The 24,140-nt window shown below is 43.4% G+C and overlaps 1 protein-coding gene across 1 annotated transcript in view; it reads left to right on the plus strand.

Moving 5' to 3' along the window:
- The window catches only part of Slc9a9 (solute carrier family 9 member A9), a 551,770-nt gene that overhangs the window by 268,305 nt on the left and 259,325 nt on the right, over positions 1-24,140 (plus strand). Inside the window, exon 9 of the mRNA XM_048452510.3 lies at positions 16,474-16,562. Within this exon, the coding sequence (XP_048308467.3) occupies positions 16,474-16,562 (89 nt within the window). The remainder of the gene's footprint in view (positions 1-16,473; positions 16,563-24,140) is intronic.

Genomic DNA, 24,140 nt, shown 5'->3' on the forward strand with positions numbered 1-24,140 from the left:
TGTACTTTCTTGAGCCAAATTACCATTCATGTCAATAACCAAGCTACCTGTACAAGTAACTAAAGCCATGGATAATCTTACCCCTGTCTTCTGCACTGTGAGTGTTCTCAACCAATACCTCGTAGCGTCAGGAGGCAGAGCGAGAAAAGTAAAATGAGTTCTCGAGAAGTATATTCTGCACGGGCGTATAAAAATTGCCATACTGTGACACAAATAACCAGCGCACAGGTGATGGCAGAAGGGACAGTCAAGGGTATTTCCAGCTACACACCTCAATGGCTCTGTTCACTCCAACAGTGTGGGGAAGGGCAATCTCTTGGCTTCTTTCCCAAGTGCTGTGATTAAATACTCTGACAAAAGCAATTTGAGGATGGAAAGTTTAGTTTAGGTCCCAGTTCAAGGTACAGTCTGAGGCAGCAGGAGCTTGAAGCACCTGGTCACCTGCAGGCAGAAGACTGGTACGATGAATGTGTTGAGTACTCAGCTTGTGTTCTCCATCTAGACAGCCCAAGTGCTCCTGGCAGGCAGGGGTTCTGTTCACAGTCAAGAGGGTCACTGACCATCAACTAACGTAATCAAGAGAACCCCCTACAGGCATGCCCAGAGTCCCTTCTTCCAGGTGATTTTAGATTCTGTAAGACTGGCATTTGTCACGAATTCTCACTGACAACAATTAGTTCACTTAAAAACCTTCAGGATCCTCCCTGTGTGGAACAGCCACATGAGAGCAGGCATCTCCCGCTAATAGGAACAATTACTAATTAGAAATTCCAGGTATCCCACTACAGTTGTGTCCATTGATTCTAAGGAAATGGACTGGAGGTGGGCTTAAGGCTGAAGCATTACCAAGACTTTAGGGGAAATGTCAGGGGTCTAAACAACAACAAAAATTTTCTCTTCTTCCCCACCCCTCAAGGCGACCTGAATTCATTACTACATTTGTACATTAGTAAGAATTCCCTTACATTGATAGTCAGGGGTGGGGAATGGGGCAGTTCTTAGTGGAAATTTAAAAACTTTGCAACCTAGACATGAAACCATGCTGAAATGTGTGTTCTGTCTGCGCCAGAGTAGTCGGAATGAGAACCTAGGTTCCTGCTGTTTCCCTCTTACAGTCTACAGATTCCTGACCAAGCTATCCAGCTGCCAAACAAGGGGAACAGGACAGTAAATGTACTCTTTGGAAACTTAGATTCCTTCATATTCCCTGAAGGAGTTTTCCATTCCGTTAAATCTTTGACTTCTCCGTTCCAAGTTCTTCCCGCTCTGTGGTAGCAGCAAACCTGTCAGAACGACTCTTGTACTAGATCAAGAATAAAGAAGTGTGTATCCTGGAAAAATAGCCCATCAACCTTGAAACCCTCAGAGTACTGTGTAAGAACAAGACACATTGTTTTCTCTCTTACTCTCTTTCTGTGTTCTTGTAATATGATCAATATTTCCTGTCTAGAAATGAAATATTCTCAATTTTAGAAACCCCTCAAGTCTGCATTTAATGTCAAAGAAAATCATGCGTCGTGTGACAGACGTTTATTTTTACACTTCTCTGTCTGAAGGCCTTGCCGACTTTTAATGAGAACAGGATAATGTTATATCTGAGACTAGAGTTGATCATGGACTGAACAGAACTGTTAAATATAAGGGGGAAATGGACTTTACTAGTAATCAATCCCCATAGACATTTGTTTGTATGTAAGGATAGAAATCCTCACCCTGGCTTTTCTTTTCAAGGTAAATAAGCATGTCCCCAAACAGAGAGGAATTAATTTGACAAACAACTATTTGAGCCCCTGTATGTTCTAGAAACCATTATGGGTTGGAGATAATACAGATAGCAAAGTAGTGGACACAACTCTTAAGGATACGGAGATAGACAGGAAGTCAGTGTGCATCTGTAGGGCCCCATGCGGTCCTTCCTTTCTATCTTCCCTAGACCTTGACACAGTGTAAGAGCTGTTGTGTTCATACCACAGGCACGCCAAGCTGGAAGATGTGTAGGGAAGTTATCTACCTTCAGCAGTGCTTGGCAGAGTTTCTTGACTCTCACAGGCTAAAATATAAATAGGTCCATCATGTGCTGCATACTTTTCTATTTGTTTTCATTTGTTGTTCATAGGAGTACCTATATTCCTTTTGCAATACATAACAGTGCTTGTTAAGATTATGAAGTTCTCCTACCTTCTTCTACCTTTCAGTTGTCTTACCCCATTTCAAAACCACTAATGCAGACCGCCTTCCTTAATTTGCTGAGAAGACAATGGGATTTAGTGGAAAGCAATTAATTTAAATTGAACCAATCATCCAATTTGTTCAGTGTCTAAGCAATCGCCTATGGGTCCTAGGCCTCCTCGTTCCCAATGTAGCATTATTCTTTTTACATAATTTCCAATCACAGGATGATGAACCTTGGTCATGCAAGCAAGCAAATTAATACGGAGGTCTCTAAGGGGGTCCAGAAGCATAAATAACAGACAATGGTGCCAATAGCATTCAGTTACTAAGAAGGCAGTAACTGTTCCATGAAAACTGACCTCTCTGGAAATAATTTACATACCACCAGTATCATTATTTTTACCAAATAGCTGTTTCCTGGATTTCCTTGCCAGTGAGTTTAAACTGAATTGTGTGCTTTGTGGTTTCTCAAAACAGTTCTTTTAGCTAGTGACTGAAAGTGTTGGTTCTAATTTTTGTTCAAAATTGCATAAATGAGCCCCTGTGGCCAAACCTTTTATGACCTTGCCCACCCCTGAAAGCTCCGTGGGCAGGCGCTGAAAGGCGATTTTGTGCACAAACATGAGTCAGACACTCTCACTTGCTCTCCACCACTTCCCGGTTTCTTCCAGAGCTGCAGTTAATGGCTGCTTGTTTTTCCAGAGGTGGTAGAAATAGAACCAGTATGATTTATATGATACAACATGAAGAATAGTTCTCTTTTAATTTTATTAGTCAGTCGAGAATTCCATTCCAAGTGTTTGATCGTATTCACCCCCATCCCCCGCCACTTTTTCTAGGTCGTACATCCAGTCCCTACACACCCATTTTGTGTCTTCTTTACTATAAATCACGTGGTCCAGTTCAGGCTGCTCTTATATCCATGAACCCTGTATATCTTTTAGTAGCCTGCCACTAAAGCGTGGTGGATCTACCAGGGGCACATTCTTAAAGGAAACCACAGACTCTCCCTCTCCTGGCAGTGTTCTGCTGCCAATAGCTTCTCATCTAGCTGTGGAACTTAGTGTTCACCTCTGTTCTCCATGCTAGGATTTTGAATGGCTCAAGCTGGCACAGGGCTTGTGTGTCCTGTCACAACCACTGTGAGCCCGTACATGCTGCTGCCCTGCTGTGTCCAGGAAAAGACTGTATCCTTGTGATTTCCCATGCTTCAGCTCTTGCATTCTTTCAGCCCCGTCTTCTGCAACAATTCCCTTGTCTTTGGAGGAAGGGTTGTGATATGGACATCCTGCTTTGGGATGGGAAATATACAGCTTCTTTTTCTTTTGTGTTAATCACCTTTGTGGGTCTTTTCGTGTTAATCACCACCGACTGCAAATAGAAGCTTCTCTGATAAGGGTTTATTTATGCATTAATGAAAGTTTACAAAGATAGGTCACTAGTACCGCGCCAGCACGGTCTGGAACCACGAGTCTCGGCGGAGGGTGTCCAGGTTGAATGAAATCCACAGAGCACGAGGTTGAGGTGAAACAGTAGCTCGTTTATTGTACTGCTGGGGCTAGCTTTTATACCATGGCACCAAATGGGGAAGGGGCTGCGAAGGGACTGTCACCTGACCCAAGGAGGAACTCTTACCTGACCCCAGTAGAGGTCAAGGACTGATCACATGCACTCCACCTTCACCTGTCCCCAGTAGGGACTATCACCTGACCCCAGCAGGGATCAAGGAATAATCACGTGCACTCAAACTTCCTCATCCAACTCCAGGAGCAGAGGGAAGTTAAGATTCTTTGCAGATAAGCACCTCAAATGGGGGCAGGGAGATATAACTCGGGGTAGCAATTCCCACAATTCCCCCAACTTTATTTTATAATGAGGGGTCCTGTCTTAGGTCCTGCAAGGGAAGTACCTTCCCTTACCCGTCACTGGGCCCCCGATACCCTGTCTTAGGCGGGAGGGTCACCCCACAGGTTGCCCGTCCTTGGAGACCCTCATTTTTTCAGCATCTGCACCCATACCTCATGACTTCCGGGAGAGTCATGGGCCAGACTGAGTAACACCTGATGGTGGACAAGCTCAGTCTTGGTGAAGGTGTTTAGAAGTCGTTTTAAGAGGAGCAGACCTACTGCTACCCCTACTAGTCCCAAGATCCCCAGGGACAAGGCACCTCCCCATCGCTTTGCCCAACCACCAATCTGGGCCATGGCATTCCACCATCCCTCAGCAGATATAGGTTTAACATGGGTTTCATTAATTGCAATAATCTGATGTACCAAAGAGTGGGTAAAGTTTACAAAGGAATCATTCCAAGGCCCTCTAAGGTAAGCATTAAGGCGTTGCACCTCAAAGGACTTATTTTTCACTTCCATAAGGGTCACACAGGCAGAATGATAAAAATGAGAACAAGAAGCTTGTTGCACCATCCATAACACATTAATCTGTTCCTGCAATAAGGCTGTTTGCTGATTTAAATTTAGCATCCCTAATTGAATATGTGAGTCCATGGTATTTTGAGTCTCTAAGGCCTGGGTAACACGGGCAGCAAGAGTGTTAACAGTCTCTGCAGTCGCTGCATTCTGGGACACGGTGATTCCCGCAACGGTGGCGGCTGTGGCTGATATGGCGATGGCTGCGATGACTGCGGCGGTGATTCCGAAGTCTCTTTTCTCTCGATACAAGATAAGCTCTCGTCCATCATGTGGGTCTTCTACCACCAGGGGAACCAGAGCAGGAATTCTCACCATCAGCATGGACTCATCAGTCGGGGACCAGCAGTTGCTCAAAAAGCAGGAGCTGGAAGAACAATCAAGGACACCATCCTCCCCGACCGACCCATTAAAGGAGACAAACATAAAGGGAGGCAGAACACAAGCCAGACTGACAATAGAGAAATTCATTCCCGCTGCATAGTTAATCTGGAGGGATGTTTCAAAGATGTCTGATGTGTTCCATCTGGCTGTAGCATTGAAAGCCAAGCCCCTTTGAAGGGCTAAAGGCCTAATATCTGTGCATGCACGAGGGCCACAGAGAAACATGCCTGCGAACGTAGGTGAAACTCCTGGCATATTTGGATTTCTATAAGAGTAATCAAAGGCCCCTCTCAAGGAGTTTTTAGAGGTAGGTCGGTGACCAAACCACCATAAATATTGATCTCCCTCCAATTTCCATGGTTCCTTGGGAGCACAATTTCCCCAAGATAATGGTAAGTACAATCTGAAGGATTGTGGCGTCTTCCAACATAAGGGAGCTGGTCTCGGAGGAGTTGGAAGTCCAGAAACATTTCTTTTAAAATTTATTGGGTAAAAGATATCTCTCAATCCAAAACAAGGATGCCCAGAAGAATCAGAAGAAAAGTCTCCCAGAGAGTAATTACTAAGGACCACACATGGTCCAGAAAGAGAGATAGTAGGCATCTCTGAAATATTGCTAATCTTCCGAAAGCAGAGGGCATGAGATATATCAAACGTTAAATTATCCAATGAAGATCTTTCTAACGCTATATTTGCTGCAGGAACTCCCAAAGTATAATTGGTGGAATAAAAGGATGGAAAAACAGAGCTTACTTTACTTACTGGCATCAGTATGGGTGGATTCCTCACCAGTGCCCATCTCAGGGCTTCCTCAATGTTCTTCACTTGAATCCATATTGTCAGGACCAGTAGGGCCTGGCTCCACTGGCCGAACATTCCGCTCCGGCACCCAGATGGGTTTTTTGGTTCCTGGAGGGAAAACGCAAACAGCCCCCCTCACCCTAGCCAACATGGGTGTGGGTGATTGCCACTGTCCCGTGATACTATCCTTCCATCTAACCCAACCCAGAGATTGGGAAGGTTTTTGCCAATGTCTCTCCATTGCTGATAGACCTTGTTTATCTACTGTTAAAAAATTTAAAATGTATAAAATTGTAGATAACTGGGCATTTGGGGAGGTGATATACTCCCCCTTCTTTATTTTACAAAAAAATTGTTTAAGGGTAGCATGCGTGCGCTCCACTACGGCCTGTCCTGTGGGATTATGTGGAATTCCAAAGGTATGTGTAATTTGATGTTCTTGGCAAAATTTTGCAAACCTTTGGCTGGTATAAGCTGGTCCATTGTCTGTTTTGAAAAAATCTGGAATGCCCATATAAGCAAAAGCCTGTAGACAATGAGCAATAACGTCCTTAATCTTTTCTCCTGAATGTAGGGAGGCATAAATTACCTTGGAATAAGTGTCTACAGAAACATGTAAAAATTTAAGTCTGCCAGCTTGAGACAAATGGGTAACATCCATCTGCCAAAGGTGGTTAGGACGGAGGCCTCGAGGATTAACACCTTCATTGGGGGCATTATGAAATGGAGCACAAGCTGGAAATTGGGATGTGATTTGAGTAGCTGTAGCTAGAGTACAGCCAGAGTGAAACTTTAGAGAAGAGGCATTTAAATGATACTTTTCATGAAGATGACGGGCTCGTTGTTCCTCAGAAAGGAACAATGCCATTGGGCGGGTGAGGGAATCTGCAAGCTTATTTCCCTCTGCCAAGGGCCCTGGCAGATCAGTATGGGTCCGAATATGGCCAACAAAGGCAGGAAACACTCTTTGGCATATAAGACTTTGCAGCTGAACCAAAAGGTGGAAAACCTGAGAGGTAGGTAATATATATGGCGAGGTTTCCAATGGCCCAACAATTCCTGCCACATATATACTATCAGTATACAAATTGAAGGGTTGATCCTTGAAAAGAGAAAATGCCATAAGGCAGGCTGTGAGTTCTGCAGCTTGGGCAGAAATCGTACCTAGGGGCTGCTTTTCTTTAATTGAACCAGAGACCACCACTGCATAGCCCTTGGAAGAACCATCAGTAAACATTGAACGCACTCCCTTAAGGGGGGAAGTTTTAATAATTTTTGGAAAGATAACAGGATGATTCTTAAAAAATGAAATTAAACGAGAATCAAGATAATGGTTATCAAAATTGTCTCCAGTGGTTGTGATAAACAAGGTCCATCCATCTTGAACCCTCTGTAGCCTTGTTATTTCCTCTTTTTGATAAGGGATTAGAAATTTATTTGGGATCCTGCCAAAAACTTGTAAACTAAAATCATATGCCTTCCATAGAAGCTGTAGCACCATTTCATAATATGGGGTCACTACCTTCTTAGGGGAAGCGGGTAGATGTAACCAATAAATGAGTCCCCCTTGCCAAAAAACACCAGTAGGTGAAAATTGTGAGCTTGGGATGAGCCCCTAAATTCTAAGAGGAAACTCTGTCCCATGACTCATTTGCCCCTCCCTGTCTGGAGGCTTTTTCTTTTTAATCCTTCGCTCCTCTACCTTACCGGGCTGAGCTAGCTTAGTTGCTTTTAAAGCCTGCTTAACCCGGACTTTCTCTGTAAGCAAAGCATCCCTGATCAGTCTCCAAAGGGAGAACATGGCAATAGGCAGGACTTCAGGCCCCTCCTTTTTCAAAGTTTTTTGAAGATCCCCACGAACTTGTTCCCACTCAGAAATATTGAGGGCTCCACTGGTGATGAACCAGGGACTCCACGTTTCTATAGTTTTAAGAAAATCATCCAAAGTCTTAGTCTTTACAGCTGTTCCTTTCAACAACCTCGTTAACTCTGATTTACCCGGGGTATTCCCCATTTCTTAATTATCTCTTATCTCTTAATTATCTCAAGTTTCTCTTATTTTTTAATTATATCTTAATCCCCAATACATCCTGGCCGGCTACAGGATGACCCAGTCCACTTTCCTCACCTTTCCGATCTCGGTGGGGACCTCCAATTACCGCGCCAGCACGGTCTGGAACCACGAGTCTCGGCGGAGGGTGTCCAGGTTGAATGAAATCCACAGAGCACGAGGTTGAGGTGAAACAGTAGCTCGTTTATTGTACTGCTGGGGCTAGCTTTTATACCATGGCACCAAATGGGGAAGGGGCTGCGAAGGGACTGTCACCTGACCCAAGGAGGAACTCTTACCTGACCCCAGTAGAGGTCAAGGACTGATCACATGCACTCCACCTTCACCTGTCCCCAGTAGGGACTATCACCTGACCCCAGCAGGGATCAAGGAATAATCACGTGCACTCAAACTTCCTCATCCAACTCCAGGAGCAGAGGGAAGTTAAGATTCTTTGCAGATAAGCACCTCAAATGGGGGCAGGGAGATATAACTCGGGGTAGCAATTCCCACACACTAGGAGTTGGTTTAATAATATGTACTTTGAGCAAAATAATAGTGCTAGATTTTCCTCTGGGGCTTATGACCTGTCTAGTTGTACACTCTTGGCCCCAGTAACTGTTCCAGGTATGAGCTGCATTTTGTAGAAGCAGGTCTTAAATCAAATGGGAAAGTGGGTGGCTGCTCCTATAGTGTCCGTGCCACTTTTGCACCAGTGAGTAAGGGTGTGTCTGGTCAGATTAGGCGTTGCTGCTGCTCCAGGAGTTCCCAGCTGGGTAAGACTGATGATTGCTTTTCTTCTCCAGTCAAATGCATAGCACCTTCCAGCACTTTGAACGCTAGCCAGTAGGGATGAAGCTTCCAGATCATTATCAGCTTGGTTTCCCTATGCTCTATGATTCAAGTATGAGATGTCTTCAGAAATAGGGGCTGACTATCAAGTTCTAGAGGGTAATCAATAACACTGGCAACAGCCTGTAATGTTTAGGGGTCTATGGGACTCACAGACTAACAGCACCAAAAGAGGTTAACCTATTCCTGACCCTTCCCTCTATTCCCTCCACTATCCTGTCCTCCCTCCCCTAACTTTAACATTTCCTGTTCTACTATTCCCCTTTAACCTTTATATCACTGAGTTTGCCCCCTCCCTTTAAAGCCCCTTCTAATTCGCTTGACTTCTATGGGTATTCCCAATGAAGCACGCATATCTGAAAACTCAAAGCTGTCATCACAGAGTGAGGGAAATGAGTGACTTTTATCCTCATGAATCCATGTTGTCTCACTCGGAATGATTCTTTTTAGTTCCATCCACTTACCCACAGATTTCAGTTTTCCGAACAGCCCAACAATATTACATTGTGTAAATATACCATGTTCTCATTATGCATTCATCAGCTGGTGGCCAGCTAGGCTGTTTCCAGGTCTAGCTACTGTGAACAGAGCAACCATGAACTGCCTTGGTGAGATTATTAGGAGAGAGGAATATTCACCTGTTTTCATCATTGCAGTAAGGAGGGGGAAGAAGGCAGCAGATGTCTTCCAAGGCTCCAGAATGTAAAAAAGCATGCATTTCCCACCACACATGTCAACGGAAAAGGTGGTATTTGTCCATTGAATACATTTCTTTGGCTCATTTCTCTCCTTTCATGTCTTCTACATTTCTTCCGCTTCTAATACTTATGGGAAAACTTTATAGTTACTGACTTTAAGAAATATGCTTATCTGGGAAAGCATTTTAATTTATGGCATATTGCTCTAGACTCAGAACAAGCCTATGAAACATTTGGGAGCTATCCAAATGAGAAAGCTGTGCCCTCAAAATGTGAAGTCATTGGCCAATACCACCTGTAAGTGGGGAGGCAGATAAAATCCGGAGTGAATGAGTATAGCCATGTCAAGGACCCCAATGCCTCCGATCCCTAGAAACAGCAGAGCCTTTCCCTGGTCCCTGTGAGAATATTGAGAGAATGTATAGGAAGATCCAACCACAAACTCCTCTTCCCAGATGTTTACAACTGAAGACCCGCCCCCCCCATAAAGACCTCCCAACTGACACTAGCTAACCCTTCGTTCCTGTGTTGGTCATAATAAACAGACTGAGTTCCCAGGTTGGCAGCATGTAGGTGTCACCCAATCCCAGCTTTTCTGTGTGTGTCTCTGTCATTCCTTCCATGTCTATCGTCTCTTCATTCCCACTCTGTCCTCCTTAGGTTTCCCAAGTCGTGCTGGACCTGGCAAACACACATTTTATAGCCATGACCAGAGTCAGAAAATGGCAGCATGGGTAGGACAGAGACCTACCTTCTGAGAGGCATGGAGCACACTGTTGTCTTACCACTCTGGATTTTACCACCATCTGTATTAGTAGATGCTAGCTGATTCTTTAGTATACTTATTTTTAATCTATTTTATGACACATGTCTAACTTCTTGAAGTTAATAGTCCACTCACTATCAATCTTTCTTTTTGCTAGTAACTTCTATATAAAGCTATGAAATTTCCTCCAAATCACTTCATTTTTATTCCCTTGGTTTGGGCAGAAATAAACACTCAGGAATATTTATTTCTAAGTAAGTTATAATTTCTCATTTGATTTTATCTTCAATCCCAGCTTCATTGAGAAAAGTCTACTTTGAAATCTCTAATAAGCACATTCAGTTGCCTATGCCTTTTTGTTAATTTTTGATCCTATGACACGTAGATAAAAAGATATGATCATTTTGTAGTAATTAAATGGTGAGAGTTGTTTGCTGTCTTGGAGGAGAAATTTTACTGAACTAAATTGATGGCAAAATATATTGTTAATTTACTCCGTGTAAGTAATTTCTTAACCCACCAGTATTATTTTTTGAAAAAAAAAATAAGTAAAGCCCTCAGCAGTTCCACATGACAATTGTTCTCTGAAACAAAAATTTATTTCACAGAATCATGTCGATTCTGGAAAACCAGAGAAGTAGAAACAGAAAACACACACACACACACACACACACACACACACACACACACACACACAAATGTTTAAAACTTCTTTAGCATTAGCAAGAGACACTGATAAAATAAGAAATAAAAAAGGGCAGCAAGCCATGTGTAGTCCCCAAAGAATCAAGAACCAAGCAAAGTTCTCATCTTAGGACTGTGCAAGGTTAAGGCCAAGTTGTGAGACCAAGGATGAGTTGACTTTGGTCAGTGATTATTTCTTAGGTTTCGTCTAAGGACTAGAACATCTCTTGACATTATAAAAATGTAGAGTATGGGGCCTTACTCTAAAATAATTGCATTTCAATAAGATTGCTCGTGCTTGCTGATTTGGATATTCATTAACTCTGGTTGAATTCCAGAAATTCTCTTGTCTAACACAGATTTTTGGGTCACAAGAGCACTTGCAGAAAGGTAGAGGCTTCTGGTATGTAAAGAGGAGAGAGACAGGCTGTAACTGTGATCTCCAGGAGTGCTGAGAACAGGCAATTGAGGAGAGAGAAACAGCAGTGAGAGAGAAGAGGGGATGTGGGTCCCTCCTGCTGAGCTGCCTCCGTCCTTGGGACAGACATTGCAAGAATCCTCATTTTCCATGTATTTTTTTTTCATAAAGCAGTTTATTTGCAGCTCTAATCCACAAGCAATCAGCTTCTTTAAACGAGATTATTCGATTTCATTTTAATTAAAATACAATGACATCCCCCCAATCCTTTTCCTCCCCCCAACCTCTGTCATACTCCCTCCCCTCTCAAATCCATAGTCTCTTTTTTTTGACTATTGCACACACAATAGATATATAGATAGATATTATATTTAATAATATATACTTTAAGTAAGTATATCTAATAGATAATATATTCATATATAATATAAATTGAGATTTTAACTCAGGGGATTTATAAAATGTATTTAGGAATGAGTAAAGCATAGAAATCAAGTCTACTTTCTACTTGATGAAAAAAAAAGCCCTTTCTACAGAGGAAGATGATCATTATCCTGAACATATCCAATGATGAGAGCTTTCATACCCCACTGGGGGGTTGTACACATGTTCTGCAAAGGCCAAGCGACTGGAAACAAGAAAACATGCCCCAGTCTGAACTCCATCTCTTCTTCCGTGTTCCTAGGTCTTACCTATTCCTGATTCCAAGCCACTTGTTTCTGTCTCAAACCCCAGCTACATTTTATCACCTCCTATTCTGACCAGATGGAGAATTGAAAAGAGAGTGAGTTGAGGCCTCTAAGGACATAAAGTCTTGCCTGCTTTGATATACCCCATAGTCCTAGTTCTAAATGGGAAAATACACGCTGCTTTTATTTCAAAATGGCAAGCATGCAAGGGTTCTGGAAACCATCCAAATTTAAAATGAGAGGATGGCCCCAAGAGTCCCTTTAAAAAACAGTCAAAAAAAGAAAGAAAAAAAAAGAGAGAGAGAAGCCACTAGGCCACTGACACACAGCTGAATGCAGGCACTTGGGTGGCCTGGTGGTGTGGCACTAGTAAAATCAAAGAAGGAACTGAGGTCATTCCAGACAGCCCGTGTGAACCGCAGGACCAGGCAGAGCTATTAGAAACAAATAAGAATTTAGAGATGGAGCGCCTAGGCTTCTGGCCCGGAAGACTCTCTCTGGCTGCCCTTGTTTTCTGAGACGTGTGTGGAGCTGGCCTGGAGGTGCCATAAAAGGCAGACAGTGGAATGGGAAAGAAGGCCGAACCTGACAGCAGAACTATGGGAAGAACCACTGTAAGGTGCCGCTGAGCAGAAAGCAGAGCCATGAACAGGGAGTCCTCTGTCCAGTGTGCTGTGCTCCCCCTAGGGCTGCGCTGACGGAAGAAGACAGCACCCACAGGAGAGAGTGACCTGTGATGCCTGGAGCTGGGATCAGAGTCAAGAGGGAAGGTGGATTTAGAGCTAAACCACTGACTGGCGAATAGCACAAAGAGCCCTTGTCCTCTTGTCTCTTACGTGTGGCTGTCTGAGACACAGAACATGTAAGACTGCTGTGGAGGGCCCTACATGGCAGTAGCAAAAGGACTAGCTAGCATGGGTGTAGAGAAGTACCGTTACAATTAAAACATGCATTAGAAACAGAGTGCTGTCGACTCTGAATCTGTTCTACAAGCGAAAATGTTAAGGATGCTACAGTTCCCCTTTGCTCCTGAGGTTCCTGGTCCAAGACCCCACCTATGCCTGAACACTAGACACTACCTAGCCTACAGGGCACAGTAAGAGATCCGTAATAACAAATACCAATTGAAAGAGCAATTAAAACAATAAGTTGAAATAAAAGCTATTTTACACTGACATGTTTTTGTAATTCTCCATCTAATATTTTCAGACCAAAATTGAGCACAGATAACTGAAACCACAGTGTGAAGCTACAGATAAGATGGGGTGGCTGGCTGGGCATTGGTGGTTCACGCTGTTAATTCCAGTACTCGGGAGGCAGAGGTAGGCAGAATTCTGTGAGTTTGAGACCAGCCAGGTCTACAAAGGGAACTCCAGGACAGCCTGTCTCAAAAAACAAAACAACAAAAAGGGGGGAGGGGGTGGCTTAGTTGATGTATTTAGATGAGGCAATTTCAAAATGTGTTTGGCTTGTAAAAGTCATTCTAATCACAGTAATTTGTGTGATTTAATTAATTACCGGGCTATAGAATTATGATCATGTATGCTAATACTAAAGGCCAAATCAACCTCATTGCTTTACTTTAATTGCAGCAGCAAGCTTCTGAGCACATGATTTTCACGGTTTGTCATACATAAGATGGAGCCATACACGTGGTTATGAAAGAATTTTGCAGGGACATTGCAAGTTAGTGTTGCAGAGGAGGCAAGGAGGCGAAATGCAGCAGAGTGAGGGAGTCTGCTCAATGGATGGGGCAAGTCAGCTCGGAGATGTAATCCCCACCATCAGATATCTGCTTCCCTGGGTTATCAGAAACGGCGATTTTCAGATAGAGACCACCTCAGAGCATTCTTCAATGGCCCAATGTAGGCAGAAAAAGCAAAGAAAGTTGGGGGAATATTGCAATACCGCTGTCACTTCCAAGGTGACTTTCAGTAAATGACTTTAGTCTCTCCCTTATTCCACAGGGAGAGAAATATTCAGTTATTTATTTACAACACTCGCAAGTGTCCCATGCTTCTCTGAGAATTAGGGGCCACAGGCTCTCGTAAGCTCTGCTTCTGTAAAGAAGGCAGGAAAACAGACAAGTGCAGAAACTGTTAGGTGGCGGTATATAGCATGGAGCGGGGAGAGAAAGAGGGACAGAGAAGGATGAAAGAGTCAGTTTTACAAAGTGAATAGGGAGGTCTGTCTGGTTATGTGACATCTGAAGAGACATCCAAAGGAAGGAGGGAGCCGCCAGGGTTTCCTGAGAAGAGCTCTCCCAATTCTGGGGCTCGGATGCTCAAGGACCTTGTGGCAGGATATGTATAGTAGGGACCACGAGTCAGGAGGGAATGTGTTTAAAATGAGGCCAGAGAATTGCAGGGAAGGAAAGGACAGGACTAGACCCTGGGAGTATGTTCCAAAGTCTGGGCAGAGGACACACATGACCAGAAATGTGTTTAAAGGGTCACTATCTCTGTATGAACAGAATATAAGAAACCAACTAGGAAGTCAAGGGTTTCGCGTAGGAAGTCATTCTGTTGTCCAAGCTAGAAATGATGATAGCTTGGGAAAGGACATCGGGGCGAGAGGAGTTGAAAAGTGGTTGGGCTTGGACAAAGAATGCAATTGGTGTTGTACAGTGAGAGGAGAAGCCAAAGGCAGGAACAGCAGAGAAAATGAAGACAGACGGGCCATGCTGAGCAGAGGAAGGCAGCAGGCAGGGCTGCTGAGTCACTGGGAGCCTAGCCTGTGTGCAAGGAAGCAGCAATGCAGTAAGCAGGAAGAGGGAGAGGAAACCAGGTCCCTGTAGGTGTCCACCATGCTGAGCTCTGGCTCCGCAGAGTGTCTCTCAGTATTTTCTTTTTCTCAGAATGAACTAATTCACTGTTCTCCACACCGTCCCATGTATTTGTGTCCTCTCCGGGTTGTCAGGATATTGTTAAATTAGTTTCCCAGGAATGGGGGAGTCGGTCAGCGAATGCTGATTCAGAGTGGTTAAGAGAAATGCTTCATCGTATTTTCAAATAAGCACAGAGAAGCATTTGACGACAACAGTATATGGATGGTGATCCTCCTCCTACCTCAGCATCCTTACCTCACTTGAGCATTCCTGGGACTGGTTGATTTTTGATAGAAATTCTGTGAAAAATAAAAATATTTTACTTTTTAGAATTTCCCAAGACAAGCTAGGAAACTAAAAATTTACCAAAAATCTTTAGGTATAGTGTGAGTGTGTGTGTGTGTGTGTGTGTGTGTGTGTGTGTGTGTGTATTTCTTAGCAAACTTTCCTGCTTGATTTTATTCTTTATCTACAAATGTAAAACATGTTAAAAAGAAATAAGCAATGGAAATGGCTATGTGCTAGTATCCTATTAACATGTTTAAACAATATTTTATCTGATACCAACTTGAAAAATAACCAATATGTAAATAAATACATGCAGTCTACATATGAAAAAGCCCAGCCCTTTAAAATTCTTTATTTTCAGCTCATTTGAAATGCCAGTATTCCGTTCACATAGCGCTATACTCTTAAGAGTCATCAGCATTTAATTTATGAGTGTTTTTAGATGGAAAGCCTCTGCTGCTTAAAATTCAGCGCAATCCTCTTGTTCTGAGTTGAGGAATACTTATCTCCCGTGCTTTTCCCCAAGCCCCCCTCTATGCCCAATTTCCCATAATTAATCTAATCTTTAATTCAAAGTAGAGTGCAGCTCTCACCCAAACCCACCCAGGCCAGGGACACTATCAGAGGCAGAGCCGAGAAACAAGTAACACATTTGTCCTGTTGTTGCTATTCTCTGTCCCTCAGGGGCATCTGGCATGTGTGACTTCATGTAGCATTTAAAGCTGTGAGTAACGTGGCTTAAGAACATTCCCTGCAGCTGGCCAGGGATGGGTTGGTGGGAAGCTCACTGAACTAGACCACAGCCCTGCTCCCTTCAAGAAGAGCGTGATTTGGGCAAAGGTGTTCACTGGTCCTCAGCTGCAGAAAGAGTACACCCAGCTCTGCCAGAGAGGCAAAGGAGCACATAAGGTCTCTTGTCTCCTGCTTGGCAAGTAGAAGCACTGGAAAGAGCAACAAAACCCTTGTCCATGTCTTAGGTGTGTGACTCACGGCTTTTGAGACTAAATTATGGTACGACAGGAACCTCTCCAGGCTCCCCAGGGCGCACAGCGGAAAGCAGATGTGCCAGCGTTTAATGGAAAACTGTGGCACCGTTGTTGGCACTGGCTCTGGGAAGCCCTGAGTTGACTCCCTGTTTTTCTTCATGTGTTTCTAAGATTAGCTTTTCTAACTTGTGACTAAAGGATCCTTTCTCCCCAGGAAGAAACTACTTCCATTTTTAGTCAGAGACTACCGCGTAATGCTTTTCTTTATGTTTCAACTGCAAGGCCTATTTAAAGCAGGTAGCAAGATCTACCCAGGCTTTCATTATAACGGTAATTATTGCGAGTTTTACCTCTCCTGACATCAAGTCCATTTTCCAGCCCTTTGACATGGGAAAGAAACTCGGCTTTGACTGGTCTTCTTTTGAATTTCAGGCATAGTTGCTGTTCTCTTCTGTGGAGTCACACAGGCACATTATACCTACAACAATCTGTCATCAGATTCCAAACTGAGGACCAAGCAGGTAAAAGAAAATTCGTGCCCGGTTTTGTCTATTTCTTGGTGTGGTATATTTCTGTAGTCACTCCGACAGTGCACGGGAAAAGAATTTTATTAGTCAATGAAGAAAGTAAGCTTAGGGCTTCATTACAGGTTGGATATTTATAGATTTTTCCCCTCCAGGATAACCATTAACAATTCTCTTGGTAAGCAAAAATATAGTTATAATAGTCTCTCCCTCCTGAGAGTTGTGGAGCATAAGCTGTCAGTCTCGAAGATGAAAGGCCTATAGTGGGAATAATTCAGAGTCACTTACGTCTAAAGGCTACATAAGCCGTGTGGAGGTGGGAAGTTACACATAGAAGGAAATGAAGAAGAATGTGGAACAACGCTTGGGCTTCAATTGAGTGTTTTTGTTTCCAAGAAAATTCATCTGCCCATTGCCATATGAGCAAAATGTGCCTCTCTTGTTCTGAGGATGTATCGGTGTGTGTGTCTGCGGAAGAACACACACAGGCGCTTTCTACTAAGACCCACTTAGCCATTCTGTGCCAAGTGTATTCTGACAACTAGGTATGCAGAGACTGAAGATGACTTTTTCTTCGAGGAAAAACCTTTGTGAGGGCTACTGATGAGAACAAGGCATATAATAAGCACCCAATCCACGCTATGCCCGATATTAGGACAGAAATATCTGGAGAGTGTTTGGGGAGCATTGGGGGAGCATTCACTAGGGCATTTTCCCACAGCTGTGACTGGGAAAGTCAGGAGGAAGTTGCCAAAGACAATACCCAATCTGGAGCAATAGTAAGGAGGTACCGAGTCAGATGTAGCAAAGGATGGAAAGTATTAAGAAGGATTTTTAAGGAGCTGGAGAGATGGCTTAGCAGTTAAGAGCTCTGGCTGCTCTTCCAGAGATCTGGGTTCAATTCCCAGCACCCACATGGCAGCTCACAACTCTCTGTAACTCTAGTTCCAGGGGATCCCACACCCTCATACAGACATACCTGTGAGTTAAACACCTTTGTACATAAAATACAAATAAATAAATAAATATTTTTTTGAAAAAAGGAAAGGGTACTTGAGGCGAAGGGATTGGCACAGACAGAGTCTCTTAGGAAATTCACTGATGTGCTGTAGATAGTTTAATGGACTTAAAAGTAGACAGAAGCTAAGTCAAGGAGACTTGCATGAGGAATGAGACCACACGGGCAGCCTCGGACTGGGAAAGGTTGATTGTATGGACTTTATGAAGGAAGTTGAACTTCATCCTAAAAGTAATAGGTGCTTCTCAACCCTCCTAATGCCAATACCCTTTAATACAGTTCCTCATGCCGTGGTGATCCCCAACTACAATATTATTTTGCTGCTACCTCATCACTATAATTTTGCTACTGTTATGAGTCATAATGTAAATATCTGGTATGCAGAGTGTATGAGATGTGCTTCCTGTAAGGGGTCACAACCCACTGGTTTGGAAATTCCAGAAGTAGAATAACCAGAAAGGATCTTTGTCTCAGTGTTCTGGAGTCCAGAAAATGGGACAACAGTGTCCATGATGTCTCTCTTCATTTTCAGTGGGTTTCTGGCAGTCTGTGCTGTTCTTCCTTGATTTACAGACAGAGCATCCTGACCTGTGCCTTGATGTCCACATGGTTCTCCCAGGCCCCAGCCTCTCTCCAAACTTCTTCTTTTGATAAGGACATCAATCATATTGTGTTAGGGCCTATCCTACTCCAACATAACCTCCTCTGAACTGAATGCATCTGCAGAGATCCTACTTCCTAATAAGGTCAACTTCTGGGGCACTAAGGATTAGAACTGAAATACATACATCTGGGGTAAGGGTACATAACTCAGCTCCAAAGGCTGTTATTGAGATCCTTAAAGCAGACTTATGTCAGGCTAATCGGAGTTTCACTTTTGGACTCTCATTCTGGTGAATGTGAGGAAAGAGTGCATAGACAAGTTAGCTTTTGCTGTCTAACATTACCAACAAAAACTGGCTATCCGAATAACATCCAGCAGTAAGCATTTGGTTCCTGTATCTCTAAGTGTCCATCCCTTGCATTGATGGACTTTGTGGTCTGCTTACATGGATTGAGCTTGTCCGAGTGTCTGTGGATTTGTTGGGGTATGTATTCTAGGAGAAGCTTCACCAGGGCGCTTTTACCAGTGCCTTCTGTGAGTACTAAAGCAAGTCCATTTCCAATCATCAGCTTGGATCACCTCTCCCAATCATTCTACATGACTCAGTACAAAATAAGCAGCCAAGCAAGTGCCCAACGGACCATGAGTAAGCTTTGCAGTACGGTTTGGCAGGGACTGTAGCCACGGGACATGATGAAGAGCCGGATTCAGTGATGCGATCTATCCAAAGTGCAGATGAAGGCAGAGTAGTCAGAGACTTCTCATGTGATGCTGCAGAGTGGGCGCAGGGAAAGGAAGGCAGCATCCAAGCCAAATCTAGAATTGGCTAGGAGTTCCTGAAGGCTTACCCGGGAGTAATCTCTCTGCGGTAATCTAGTTTACACTCTCTCCTCTCTGGTGGGTCTTAATCTCAGCTTGTCCTGACTGTGTTCTCCTCTTGAACAGGGACTCTGCAAGGCCACACTTTCCCAGGTCCATTACTTTACTTCAGGTGGATGCTTTATAGACATCATAAAATAAAATTTCTGACATTCTGACAGCCCTCCAATGAAACAGAAATAAATAATCCAAAACTGATACTAATACCCAGAAACCCCCGATTCCAGGATCTTTTAAATTATGAGGACTGGCAGCATTCTCCAGGGCATTAAGGGAAATGTCTTGGGCTGGTTTTTCCTAGCCTCATTTGGTTCTCTCAGCATTTGTATTCTGGGGAGTTGAATCCTGTTTAGGGACTTGCACTTTTAAGTCATGCTATCTATACTGCTCAGCAACACTTCAAAGATAACTCGTCTCATGGTGAGACAGCAGTCCAGTACCTAGGGGAGACAAAGCCCAAATCAGTGCCTTCTGTTCTCCCTCTGAATGTCATGACAAGCGCTCCCTGACAGGCTCCCAATCCATCTCATGGCACTCTCTCTCCTTAAAGAAAGAGGTTTCTACAAGCTTGTTCTTTAACTCCCAGATGACAGCACACCTGCATCCTTGCGCCCCCACTGCCTTCTGCCTAGGTGAGGTCGAGGTTTAATAAGTGCTGATTCTCTTCCACTTTCTTCTCTTGTCTCTCCTTCTTTTCTTCTACCACATCTACCATTTCCTATTCACTTCCCTCTAATAACAAATGCATACATGCATGTTTATGTATGCATGCATACCTATGTGTATGTGTACGGGGGCAATATGTAACCTATACTCCCATATACAGAGTCTTTGGTTACTGCTCTGCAATAAATAAATAAATAAATAAATAAATAAATAAATAAATAAATAAATAAAATGAGAGCAGACATACTCAGTCATGTCTGCACAGGGTAGCCAGAGAAGTTCCAACTCCGTGTGTGAGTTAGAGACTCACAGTGAGTTGTACAGAACCTCCAAGGTATGGGTTCCAAATGTGGACAACACATTCCCACTAAATATGGGGGTGCTTTGGAAAATATTATGTGACATCACACATCTGGAGGACACAGTGTCCCCTCCCACACTGTGTCCACACTGCCAACATGAGGCACAGCTGTCTGACCTCTTTGCCTCTCTCTCCAGGACCATGTAATAGGGCATTAAAAACTTAACAAGGGAAGCCTGGAGGGAAATCTGTGTAAATCAACTTTGCGATATAAAATCTGAAGGTGATAGAATTTTGAAGGAATTTCATCCATCAACTTTGCCTATTTCAGCTAATCAAATAGTTAGATCTGAAAACAAAGGCCTTTGAAAATTAGGTGTCCCTGATAGCACTGAGAATTAAAATCCTTTTCAAGAATTACATTCTCACTTTAAGATAGGTTGTGTAAATGATTGCCCTCTGAATGCTAGGTGAATTCATTTTTTTCTTGAGCCTGTGTGAAGAAAACCCCTGAGTCTTTCCATGTGTTAGCACAAAGGAACGTGTTGACCCCATGCTGCATCCAAGGCAAGGAGATGCAGAGTCAGCTGCTACCCCTTGTTAAAGAACACATAAACATGGCAGCAACCCTGTCCCGTGACTGGGCCTGGTTTGCTGCTTCTGCATGTGAAACTCTGTTCTAGAGGCAAGCCAGTCTCACATGCCCAGCCTCTGGTTCTAGACACTAAATACTCTATGAACATTCAAGGTAAACCTCCAGACACAACAACCTAGGAGACCACCAACCCCCAACCATCAAGAAGATAGTCTTTGGGCCACTCACAAGAGCCCAACAGGCCTCTGCCCTTCCTCCCTCCACATTCCTCCCCAAGGCAGTCCTGCAAGCTGGTTATCTGGCCAGGCTTCCAGGTTTTTCCGTCAACTCCCTTCCCCTTGCTGGAACTTGCAAAACCAAGCCATCCCTTTTACTAGACTTCCTTGTTCCTTTCTCATAGTTCCCACTTAAAACCATATCCAGCAGATACATGTGTAGCCTAAGAAATTACTCTTTGTTAATACACACAACGTACTCATTTACTTTGTATATACCTTTTAGCTCCTTTGGCTACCACTAATTGCCTCTCTTCATTAACTAACATTTTAAAGAGCCTCTTAACCAGGCACCATTTAAGGTACAAGTAATACAATAGAGTAAAAGGGTCCTTTAGTGTAGAGCTTTAGAGTAGTCAGAATGATTGACACTAGATCACGTATTTATGATAGTCACAAAGTCAGTAACAGGATAAGAAATGGAGATGGGACTGGGGTTTGTAACTTTCAATAGAGTAGCCAGAGAAGGCCTAGGCAAGGCAGATATTTCACAGAGATAGAAATGGGAGCCATGTTAATATTTGGAGTATAACAGCTCATAGCAAGATCAAAAGGACAAACATGGCTGGAACAGAGCGAACCAAGGGGAGTGTAAGAGACGACAGCATAGCACCAAGGACCAGGACACAGAGCATCTGAATGAGGTGGACAAACACTGGAGCACCTTCCTACAGGCACGCATGCACTGTCACTTAACAGTGAAGGACCCTTATGAGCCAGGGAATGTGAAGCTAACTGGCTGGCAGAAAATCAGGTGCCTGTGTTGACTCAGTCAGGTGGAGTAAGCATTAGGCAGTAAAATGGAACTATAGAGTCACTGGCTATCCAGGGGAAATATCTAGGCCAGATGTACAGTGTTGGAAGTCTCAATGTCAGCTAGGTAGGGCCTAGTGGGAAGTCTTAGATCTCTGGGGATACACTCTTAAAGAGGATTGTGAAACCCTGGTCTCCCCTTTCTCCTTTACTTCCTGACCCTGGGATGAAAAGTTTTATTCCACCACACAGCTCTGCAATCCTGAACTACACCTTCAAAGCTATGAGCTAAAACAATTCCTCTCAAGTATGTTGTCATAGTCAGCAGGAAAAAGAAAACCTGTGATAGTATTTAACCCCTGCTAGAAATCAAAGGGAGATCCCAGCTCGTTAAGGAGTGTGGTGAATTACGCCAATGGGGATGAAATAGCAAGGAAAATGGGAGATGTGAAGGCTGTTTGTTGTGGGATAACCCGTCTGTACACTGTAATATATGCTGCACTCATTGGTCAATAATAAAAGCTGAGCTGGCCTATAGCCAGACAGAATACAACTAGGTGGGAAAGTCAAATGGAGATGCAGAGAGGAGAAGGGTGGAGTCAAGAGAGACTCAAACCATCACCCAAGAAACAAGATGCCAACAGATCAGTAAAAGCCATGGCCACATGACAGTACATAGATTTAAAAAATGGGTTAATTTTAAAGTAAGAATTAGTAAAAAGCCTGAACTATAGGCCCAATATTCTGTAGTTAATATTAAGCCTCTGAGTGATTATTTAGAAGTGACTGTAGGATGGGATGGGACAGAAAACCCTCCATTACAGTTGTTGACACTGATACTATAGACTGGCAGAGTGGCAAGGAAAATCCAATGAAAACCAGTCCAAGACAGAAGAGGAGGAAAGAAATTTGAGCCTTGTAGTGTGTAGACAAGCCTTCCAAAGGGATTCTACTGCAAAGGACCAGCACAATGAATTGAGTAGCTGATCGTAGTGGTCAACAGGGAGAGTTAGCCATCCTTGTGTGCCGTGGAGAGATGCGAAGACTAGGTGACCAGTCGGAGGGTTTGCCAAGTCTTCTCAGAGGCAGATGTCAGCTTCAGACTTTCCAATAGTCGATCAAATGTTCAGGCCTCTCCTTAAATGCTTGTTATTGGTAGGTAAGAGGGTAACAGTTAACATCACTTGTTCAGTGAGGTTTTCAGAATTGGCATGGATAAGGGGACAAAGGCTTGGTGTCTTAATCTATTTCTGAGAAAAGACACTGTGACCAAGGTGACTCTTCTAAGAGTGAGGGGCTCATTTGCAGTGGCAGAGATTCTGTTATCATCATGGTAGGAAGTATAGTGGCAAACAGGTAGGTGCTGGAACAGCATCTAAGAGCTACATCCTTATACATAGGCAAAGAGGAGAGACTGGGCCTGGCTTGGGCTTTTATAACCTTAAAGCCCATGGCCAGCAATATACTTCCTCAAACAAGGCCACACCTACTAACCCTTCTAAATCTTTCAATCAGTCCCTCTCCCTGTTGACCAAGCAGTCAAAAATATATGAGCTTATAGGGGGGCATTCTTATTCAAACCGTCACACTTGGCTACCTTTAGCACACTTTTGACTGGTTCAGACTGTAATTTTTCTAAATCCTCTATCATACTTGAAAATCAAGTTTGGGTTCATTTTACCTTCTTAACTGGAATGCAGTAGGATTGGACATATCATGTATTTGCATTTGAGAAGCCAGAGTCCTTGTCAAGCATTTATGGGCAAACAATAGCACCTTCATTATAGCATTCTTTCCAGATGTTTATTTTATTCCCACCCCCCATGGTATTTTTAGTGTTTATTGCCATTGAATAGGAAAGCAGCAATGCAAATCCAAATTTAAATTTCCAATAAAAAGAGACAATGGGAGCCAAATTGAATGTGCTATGCATGACTTTGCAAGAAAATTCAAATGAAGGATTTGGAATATGAGAGAAGCAAGGAGAGGTAGTGAAAGAACATTTGACTGAGAGTCCGCAAAGAGGAGTCTTGCCCCAACTCTGCTGCTAAGGGCAGCACCCTGGATACTTACCACATGTGCACCCTAGTTTTCTCACTGTAAAATGAATGGCTGAACTAAATGTGTTGTCAAACATGTTCCAAACCTAAGCTTCTGTCCAACACCGGGCACAAGGTGCACACTTGGTTTCTTCTCTTAAACTACGGTTGGAAAAGGACAACTTGCTTTTAAAAAATGATAATTCATGGAGATGTGATGAGGGCCTGAAATTGCCAAATTAAATTCATGATTGAGGCAATCAAAAAATAACATTTTTAGTCCTACTGGGAAGAAGAATTTCACACTGAGAATTGGACGATTCTTTGTGGAAAAGTTCTCAGCCTGAACCAAAGTGAGTGGTTGCAATGACTTTTCCTAAGACTACCTACGTCCATGGCAGAGAGCATAAAAGTCCCACTGGCAGCGCACAGCATCTCAGGACAG

This window comes from Myodes glareolus, chromosome 4 (assembly GCF_982192425.1).
Source record: "Myodes glareolus chromosome 4, mMyoGla1.1, whole genome shotgun sequence".
Taxonomy (NCBI): domain Eukaryota; kingdom Metazoa; phylum Chordata; class Mammalia; order Rodentia; family Cricetidae; genus Myodes; species Myodes glareolus.